This window comes from Sphaerodactylus townsendi, linkage group LG07 (genome assembly GCF_021028975.2).
Source record: "Sphaerodactylus townsendi isolate TG3544 linkage group LG07, MPM_Stown_v2.3, whole genome shotgun sequence".
In the NCBI taxonomy this organism is placed as follows: Eukaryota; Metazoa; Chordata; class Lepidosauria; order Squamata; family Sphaerodactylidae; genus Sphaerodactylus; species Sphaerodactylus townsendi.
The window spans coordinates 125,502,257-125,512,301 of record NC_059431.1 but is presented as its reverse complement, the minus strand read 5'-3'; the positions used below and the strand labels follow the sequence as shown (position 1 = coordinate 125,512,301).

Here is a 10,045-nt window from a genome sequence, read left to right as displayed (position 1 = left end):
GCTGAATGTCCTGTCCTGGACGTTGATAGCAAGTTAGCACAGATTGCCTCTGTCTTTTGGACCCCACTCCTGACACAGTCAAGGTTCTGTCTTTTCTAGGTCAGGGTACAGCTTCATCTGACACTCTCTACTGCGCAAGTACTCATGGCCAGAACACAGTAATTCTAGCAGGAAGGATGCTTGGCTTAAAAGGAGGATATTCCTGGCACAGTGGTCTCTCTAACTGCAGGTCTCCCTTTTACCACCCAACTGCTGTGGGCAAATGAATCGGCATTTGGAGCTGGGGGCTAAAACTCACAGGTATTTTCCTTTTTTAAAAAAAACCCCTGGCTAAACTGATCACTCAAACTCAGAAAACGGTGCCCCTGAACAGATTTTATACAAATGCATGTTTATTTTGTTTGAACAGAACAAAGATTGAAAATATTAGCATATACAACAAAATTTCTTGTTTATAAACAAAGGTATTTAGTGGCAAAAACATTCCTCCCAGACATTCAAGTTTGTTTCATCTTAGGTCTGATGAACACAAGTGTTCAGGAAAGCTGGCATTGCATAAGGTGTAAAGGATATTACCTTCTGTAAAAGATTGTTGAGTTTAGCACACATTTCTGAAGAAATATCCAAGGCAAACATGATTCAGTTTTCCCTCAAAACATTCCTCAACAACAACAAAAAAGCAATCTTTGGCATCAACCATCGATGTAATTTATAGGCATTAGTAATATTGCATTAATACAAAGTCAAGCAATTAAAAGGGTTATTACAAAGCTCATGAGGAAAGGCTGAACAGGAAGCCGGGAAGAGCCCTTCCGGAACGTCGCCGCCTCCACCCTCCTCTCCACAGAGAGGTCAAGCCAAGACGTTCCCTTTCGATGCCGGTCGTGGCTAATTATTGCCAGAGGCAAAATTAAGATTCTGAGTACCGTGCAATTGGCAATCTCTAGGCACAAGCAGTCGAGGAGGCTGAGGAGGGGAAAGAGAGAGAGAGAAGCGAGCACCTTCTACCCCTACAGTGTAGGAGAGGTTACGAGAAAGTAATTTCTATACCCTTTTAAGCTGCACGTGCCAGGGAAGGGCAAACCCTAATGATCCAGGGGATCTGAACCAAGTCAACCTGCAGCTCTCTAGCCCTGCTGTGAAGCTCGTGGGCACTAAACTCGCTCACGTGACTTATTTCTAACCATCAACTGAGCAGAAGTTGTTTGACAGGGTATTGATTGCAGCGCGTGCTGTGGCATCAGCGCATAATGCTTCTTCTGTGCAAGTCACTTAACGTGATTTGAAGTTCTCTCCAGTGGTGGGATTCAAACCGTTTAACAACGGGTTGTTTACAAGCACCATTTTAACAACCAGTTCTGCCGAAGTGGTGCAAACCTGATGAGTCCCACCACTGGTTATCTCCCTCTTTTAACAAATGTGCTTTTAATGTTAAGTGTCCATGTAGGAGGGGAGACCCCCATGGCAGAGACCCCCGAATTAATCACTCTATGCAAATGGCAACCAGTCACCCATCTGTCCTTAAGCATGCTATAGTACGGACGTGCTGCCTCAGCCCCAAACATTCTTCTGAGTAATCAGCATCCTGAACACAACTGAAAGAAACCGTTCCATTTGCTATTTGCTGCAGTTCAAAAGCATCATGTTTACGGGCCCTGCGTTCAGGAGCGCCCTACAAAGTGCAGACAGCCTGAAGCTGTGTGAAGAGTGACATCTGAAAGCCCACGCAAAGATGCCTTCTCCTGTACCTTCAATACACAGTCCAAATACACAGATCCGAATACACAGATCCGAATACACAGTCCAAAACTTCTCTACTACCAGAATTAAATAAACAGGGTGGCAAAATTCCCTGAAACTGAAGACCACTCTCTCTTCCTCCTGGCCTCAGAAGCAAAGAGAAGGCAAGGAATCAATCGCCTGGCGGGTGGGGAAAGGCGGAAACATTCCGGCTCGTGAAGTTAAGAATTGGGGTCAGGGTTGTGTTCTGCCTCAGAAACGAGCAATTCTCTCACACAAGGTGCTCTACCAGTTGTTGGTCACTATGGCAACATTATCCCAATTTTTGATGGCTTTGGATCTCTACCAGCCCCCCTCCCCACCCATCCCATAATAATAGCAGCAGCAGCAGCAGCTTTTCAGCCAACAATCGTTTCCTGCATAGTGGGGTAAAGCTTTTTGGAGAAGATTAACTTAGCGTTACACCAACTCAGAAGGAGTTAGACAGGGGAACAGAAAACAGCGAAGTGCCCCATTCTCGTGTCTTCCGATTGTCCTGCACAATAAAGAGCTAAGCACACAGAGAGTGTTCCAGAATGTCAATCCATGCTGCATCTATTGCCTCGCATAGAAAACATTAGCATAGAGAGTACATAAATTGGGGGGGTGAGGGGGTGGAAGAGGAGAAACGTGATTCCGAGATTAGAGTTCATAAACGCAAGATTTTGAAAGCCCTCAGAAAAGCAAGAGAAAAAAAAAGTAGTCGTCCTTTTAGAGACAAAATATTATGGTGAGGGTAGATACAAAAGGGAGCTCCGCATGGAGTTAAGGCCCCTCCGCAAGGGCTCCAGAAGGCGAGCATTCAAACTTTGCAGCACCTTTTCGCCGATTACAAAATTCTCTTCTGCTTCGAAAGGGATTTTATAAAAGACAACATTGTGGGAGAGGCGAGAAGGCAGCCAGCTCTCTACTGGTACCAAGGAGTTTTCCTGACCCAGCGTAGAGTGAACCCGGCATCTGTTCTGATCTTAATAGAAGCCGCCTCAGCTTCTCGGACGGTTTCCTTGACCGACTGCATCAGGTTTTGGGCATTGTGAACCAACATCTCAGTCGCCTGCGTGAAAAAGAAACGTATTTTAAAACGGATGTTTTGGAAGAAGCGGACCACAGGTCTTGAGCAGAGGCCCTCAACATGGCACCCACGGCGCCCACCCACTCCACGGACTCTTTTTTCATGGTGGAATGGACACCAGACCTTGTTTTGTATTTAGCTGTTATTTGTATTCAGCTGTTCGAGGAAAACTTGTTCACCTTTACATCTATCAATCCCCTTACAACATAACAGAATGGCCTCCTATCTGTATCATCTGACCAATCCAGACCAGAGAAGAGTTTTTTCACTCGCTCGCTTCAATGTTTTCCCTTCTGCCATACTACGAGGTAGATATAACAATATAGAAATGTGCAAAAGGGTGTGTTCATGTGGTGCAAATCAATTAGAATCATTAACTCACCAATTATTCCGTTGTCCTAAATCGGCAAGTATTAGAGTCAAATACTCTAGGTTGCTTTCTATGATACCCAGAGAGCTGGATGAACTAAACAGACTACTGTGTTTATTAAATAATTCTGATGCTACATTCTGTAAAATGGCTGCGAACTTTCTGCTGGAAATATCCCACAAGCAACACTATGCATGAATCAACTTCATTTGTTATATGTTGCAAGCTTGTATTTTGATGCGATTTAGATGTGATTTTATACCGTTTATGCCAAATAAAGGCTGAATGAAATGAAATGTATTCAGCTGTAAAGGTTCCCTGCTGTTCAGGTGGTTTTTACCTCCAATATAAATCTTAGCTGACAATGACAACAGGTGTGTTACTTTGTCTATGGAAAAAATTGTATTTTGTGCCCTCAGAATGAGACAGGGATGTGTTAAAACTCTCCCCTGGGGTGGAAGAGCTAGTTCTGCCCAGGTGCCTTGGGGCACACAGGAGCTCCGATTCTGAAACAGGTGCCCACCAACTTTCCTGGAGTCCACCAAGTATTTTCCGGAAGTGGGTGTGGTCAGGAAGGGCTTTTGCTTCTGACGGACAACTGATGACTTGATTGGCTTGGCAGATTTTTAAAAAAATGTTGCTTTAGCAGCAGCTGCCCCCATGCTTTTACGGCCCTGGCCCCTGCCTGACGGAACGCTCTTTTGCCATCTGTTAGGACCCTTTGGGACCTTGGTGAGTTCTGCAAGGCCTGTAAAACTGAGCTGTTCCACCGGGCTTTGGGGGGGGGGGGCAGTTACCGGCCCGCCTTGTTGCCCGTTGTACCATCTGGCCTTGTCTTTGGCTTTCAGTCCCCTCCCAGGGGTAGGATCGGACATCTTCTATTACAGTGATGGCGAACCTATGGCACGGGTGCCAGAGGTGGCACTCAGAGCCCTCTCTGTGGGCACGTGCAAACAGAGTTTGTCGTGGGGGGGAGGAAATTGCCCCCCCCCAAACATCTAGGCTGGGCTGGGGTGCTGGGCTCGATTATTAGCATTAAACCTAATTTTGGGGAAGCAGTATAGGTAACCCTGTTAAGCACTGTTAAACCCCACTGATTTTCATGCAAAGAAATAAAGGACGATCCTTTACCTGGGAATAAGCTCGGTTGCTGGCAATGGGGCTTGCTTCTGAGTAAATCCTCCTAGGGTCGTGATTCACCCGTTGGAAGAGTTGCACGGTTGCTTCAAAGCAAAGCCAACAACTACCACCAACCTTACTCCTGAGTAACACACGCCTCAGAGCCAACCATTTTTTCTAAACTAAAACCTCAGTATTCAAGTTAAATTGCCATGTTGGCACTTGGCGATAAATAAGTGGGTTTTACAGTTTGGGCACTCGGTCTCGAAAAGGTTCGCCATCACTGTTCTATTACATTATGAGTGGCTTAATGTTTGCTACTGAATTTATTGATTGTATTGAGTCTTAGTTGGATTGTTGACTGTTTGTATTTGTAATTTATTGGTGATTTCTTTGGTGATTTTATCTGATGTAAACCGCTCTGAGCCCTTTGGGGGTACAGCGGTCTATTACATTAAATTAACAAGAAGAAGAAAAAGAAGAGTTTGGATTTATATCCCCCCTTTCTCTCCTGCAGGAGACTCAAAGGGGCTGACAATCTCCTTGCCCTTCCCCCCTCACAACAAACACCCTGTGAGGTGGGTGGGGCTGAGAGCGCTCCGGAAAGCTGTGACTAGCCCAGGGGTAGGGAACCGTTAACACTCAAAGAGCCATTTGGACCCGTTTTCCATGGGAAAAGAAAACATTTGGAGCCACAAATAATTTTTGACATTTAAAATAAAGATAACACTGTATATATTGGGGTTTTTTAACCTTTTACTCCGCTCATTCTGAGAAGCGCATGGATGCGTCCGCCTTGCTGCCTGCAGGAGCAGGAATGGGGAGCCAGTGGCTTAGCCTGCGCCCGGCGCCGGGGAAAGCACCACCCACATCCAGCGGGAGGCAGGTGAGAAGGGAGGCCCACATGGCTGCCCAGCCAGCTGCGGGCAGTTAGATGCGCCCACCCTGCTGCCTGCAGGCCGAGGCAGAGATAAGAGCCAGCAGCTCAGCTCGTGGAGCCACAGTGCAAGGGCAGAAGAGCCGCATGCGGCTCTCGAGCCGCAGGTTCCCTATCTCTGGACTAGCCCAAGGTCCCCCAGCTGGCGTGTGTGGGAGTGCACAGGCTAATCTGAATCCCCCAGATAAGCCTCCACAGCTCAGGCGGCAGAGCTAGGAATCAGAGAGACACCGCCTGTAGACTCAGATGCCACCTTTAACCAATATGCCTACTGGCCCCTGATAGCTCCCCCTTCCATCCATGTGCCCACTTGTTAAGCCAATGGCTGCTAACACAGCATCTTCTTGCTGGAAAGCAAATATGTTAGACCTAAGGGAAGTTTGAGAACATGGCTTAAACTAGAGCAGGGGTCTGCAACCTGCGGCTCTCCAGATGTTCATGGACTACAAATCCCATCAGCCCCTGCCAGCATGGCTATTGGTCATGCTGGCAGGGGCTAATGCGATCCTGGTACATCTGGGCACCAGACCCACAGACTAGATCTTCTTTATCTTTATCTTTATTAACCTTTAATAGGCATAGATAGATCAGGATTTACACAGACACATTCTGCAGTCTCAAGAGTATCTAGTTCAGTAGCAAGGAAATAGCCCACATAACTTGGCGGTTGGCAGGGGATTCAAATCACTTCAGATTTTTTTTAAAAGAAATTAGCCAGAGCAAATGACAGTAAATAGCCCTACATCAATGTAAAAAGAAATACAATCTAATAAAAGAATTGCAATAACAATAGAATCTGTTTAGCAAGTTAAAAGCAAAATAATACACAGCAATAGGTATCCTACCATGCCGAATATTAGACAGATTGGAGAAGATACCTATCTTTTATAAGAAGTTCTACGTTTGTTTTATGTATCATATTTGATATTTAAAAATTTGATTCTGTGCCAAATAACAATGAACCAATTTGGACTAGAGAAACAGCAATATCCACAGCCGGTAAATTACATCCGTGGGAGTCTTGCAGCATTCCAATTAAATTAAATTAAAGTGGATTCTTTCTTGCTTTATTTCAGTTAGTTCCCTTCCAAGGTACTTCCATGATAGCCTGTACACTCCCACACACGCCAGCTGGGTGACCTTGGGTTAGTCACAGCTTCTCGGAGCTCTCTCAGCCCCACCTACCTCACAGGGTGTTTGTTGTGAGGGGGGAAGGGCAAGGAGATTGTCAGCCCCTTTGAGTCTCCTGCAGGAGAGAAAGGGGGGATATAAATCCAAACTCTTCTTCTTCTTCTTCTTCTTCTTTTCAGCCACCAGAGGGTGACAGTAAATCATTTGAACAAATTACAGCAAATTTCTTCAGAAGGAGAAAGGAAATAGTTGGTTTTTTATACTCTACTTTTCTCTACTGTACAGGGTCTCAAAGCAGCTGACAACCACAATCTCTTCAGCTCCCCACAACAGAAGAAGAGGAGGAGTTTGGATTTATACCCCACCTTTATCTCCTGTAAGGAGGCTCAAAGGGGCTTACAAACTCCTTCCCCTTCCTCTCCTTGTGAGATTGTTGAGGCTGAGAGAGTTCTCAGAGACTAGCCCAGTGGGGGCGAACCTTTGGCACTCCAGATGTTATGGACTACAACTCCCATCAGCCCCTACAATTGGCCATGCTGGCAGGGGCTGATGGGAATTGTAGTCCATAACATCTGAAGTCTGGGATTCTCCTGAGGACTAATGGTCACCCAGCAGGCTTCATGTTTAGGAGAGAGGGAAAAAATCCAGGCAAGGAAATGAGCCGGGGATATGCTTTGTACCATAAAGTGGAACTTGGGGTTGTGTGACCTCTGTGTGAACAGACTGCTGGACTTGATCCAAATGTGTCACACAGCCAGATTTGACTCAAAGGCGGCACTTTCAACAGACACACAGAGCTCATCGTGGCTGCCTGACTGGTTGCGTGCATTTGTTTCTGAACACATCCATTTTCAACACTTTGCATTTGTGGGTAAGGAGGGCAGCGTGGCAGAGCCCGATCTCACCAGACCTCAGCAGCTAAGCAGGGTCGGTGCTTGGCTGGGAGACCGCCAAGGAAGACTCTGCAGAGAACGGGGACGGCAAACCACCTCTGCTTCTCCATTGCCTTGAAAGCCCCTTGCTGAGATCGCCTTATACCAGCTGTGACTTGGCAGCACATTTTTGGGTATGCACTTTAAAAAAAACACGCCATAAATCTTCACATACAATACGTGGCTTGGGAAGAGAAGAAGAAGAAGAGTTTGGATTTATATCCCCCCTTTCTCTCCTGCAGGAGACTCAAAGGGGCTGACAATCTCCTTTTCCTTCCCCCCCTCACAACAAACACCCTGTGAGGTAGGTGGGGCTGAGAGAGCTCCGAGAAGCTGTGACTAGCCCAAGGTCACCCAGCTGGCGTGTGTGGGAGTGCACAGGCTAATCTGAATTCCCCAGATAAGCCTCCACAGCTCAGGCGGCAGAGCTGGGAATCAAACCCGGTTCCTCCAGATTAGATACTCGAGCTCTTAACCTCCTACGCCACTGCTGCTCCTCAGAAGGAGAGGACCTCAGAAACCAGCCCCACTGTTAGCCACTCATTCTAATAATTATTAGGGCTGTGACTCTAGATCAGGGGTAGGGAACCTGCGGCTCTCCAGATGTTCAGGAACTACAATTTCCATCAGCCTCTGTCAGCATGGCCAATTGGCCATGCTGGTAGAAACTGATAAGGTATAATTCCTGAGCCCCTCTGGAAGAAACCTGCTCGATATAGATGAAACTGGACCACCTTCAACACACACACACACACACCCTGAAAAAAAATGGCTTTCCAGGCAGAGCCAAATAGCCCAACCCAAAGAAAGCTGAAAAGCATTTTGGCGGTTTCTTTTGTTACCTGCCGCCTCTGAAGCAAGGCAAAAGGAGCAGCCAGCAGCGCTGCACACTGAGGTCCAAACCAATTTTTCAGCTTTTAACAAGAACGAATTGTTACACGAGGAGCCCCTGCTGCTAACGGAGATCCACTCAACAACAGCAAACTCCCATGGTGGTAATTGCCCCCTTTCCCAACAACTGGTGATATTTTCCAAGTCGAGAGCACACAGCTGCTTGGGATTTGTACTTGCATTTACCTGTTCAGACTCTTCGTCACTGATATTAGTCCGACCCAACATAGTCGCTTTAACGGTGGAAAGGATTTTGAGCTGGGTGCTGATAGTCGGGATGCGTTCGCAGACCTAGGCAAGGACCGAAAAATGAGTTTCCTCAAACTCCCTATCTTCAGAATTGAATATACTTCATTGTTTTAAAAAAAGAAAAGGGCATGCGACAAACACACCCACATAGAACAACAAATAACAGACAAACAACAACAAACACAAATATTTTACATGTCAAGCTTCCACGGCTGTAACTGTATAACAAATTCTATTATAATCCAAACCGATAAATCTCAGAAGCTGTTATAAAGAAAGAAAATTGTAGAGACTTCCCCTTCAACCTATTTCATATACTTTGTTCTAGAATCTCGCTATTACACCTGACTGTTCTTAATTCATTTAACAATTAAAGAAAAGGAAAAAAGTTTGTCTATAAGTGTTTTATATTAGTACATTCTGTTACTCTATAAATATTGTTTCTTAATAATTTTCTATCCTATGTAACCCTTACGCCTGATACAAAAAACAAGAAGGTTTAATCAAATATAACTTAATATTCAATCGGGAATATTAGGACATTCGATCTTTTCTCTTTAAAAAACTCCCTATCTTCTAAATCAGGGGTAGGGAACCTGCGGCTCTCCAGATGTTCAGGAACTACAATCCCCATCAGCCCCTACCAGCATGGCCAATTGGCCATGCTGACAGGGGCTGATGGGAATTGTAGTTCCTGAACATCTGGAGAGCCGCAGGTTCCCTACCCCTGTTCTAAATAAAACCCTTTTCCTTCAACTCAGAGCTCCAGTTCCCCTGAAGCAGTTACCCACAGGAGAGCAGCAGGAATGACCGGGACACCGTTAATTCCCCCGGGGTCACACTTGCCTGCCACTGGACGGCTCACGTATTTCAGGAACAAATTGTGCAGAGACTTCCAGGGAAGGCAGGAAACCAAACTAGAGCCCCCCGGTTTGTTTAACATCATCAATTTATATATTTATCCCACCGTTCCCAAATAAATCCAGGCTCAGGGTGGCTAACAGAATGGAATTATTACAGTTAAAATCAAAGATACTGTAATAATAATAAAAACATTAAACATTAATAACAATCATCATAATGGCCCCCTGATCCTGGCTCACAGCTGATGTTGTCATTTCCATGTCCAGACCAACCACACGTACCCAGCACGGGACGACAAGGTGTTGATGGATGGGGGGAAAAACAAGTAGGGAGACGGGGAAAGGGAAGGGGGTGGGATTTATAAGATTCATGTCCTATTCCACTTATACTCGACAAAAAAATAACACTCAAGAGATTTACTTAACAAAGATTCCAGTGGGCAGCAGTGCTGGTCTGAAGAAGCAGAAAAGTTTTGTGTTGGTTCCATCATTAAGACTAACAAACTTTTCTTTTTTGGTACATGCTTTTGTCCGCACCTGAAGATATCTGAAGAAGTGCGCGTGCACATGGAAGCTTATACCAAGAAGAAGACTTTGTGGGCCTTCAAGGTGCTCCCAGAATCAAATTTGTTTCTTGAGTAAACAAAAAAAAGCAATAAAAATAGTGATAGAATGACAGTGAGTGAATAATTAGCTAATTAA

The 10,045-nt window shown here is 45.5% G+C and overlaps 1 protein-coding gene across 2 annotated transcripts in view; it reads right to left on the bottom strand.

Moving 5' to 3' along the window:
* Window positions 1-374: 374 nt before the first annotated feature.
* VCL (vinculin) overlaps window positions 375-10,045 on the bottom strand; it is a 137,240-nt gene continuing 127,569 nt past the window's right edge. For both annotated transcript variants that reach the window (XM_048503064.1, XM_048503062.1), the window contains 2 exons: window positions 8,418-8,522; window positions 375-2,833 (listed from right to left, as the gene is read on the bottom strand). In XM_048503064.1, coding sequence (XP_048359021.1) covers window positions 2,687-2,833; window positions 8,418-8,522 — 252 coding nt within the window. In that variant the 3' untranslated portion in view covers window positions 375-2,686. The remainder of the gene's footprint in view (window positions 2,834-8,417; window positions 8,523-10,045) is intronic.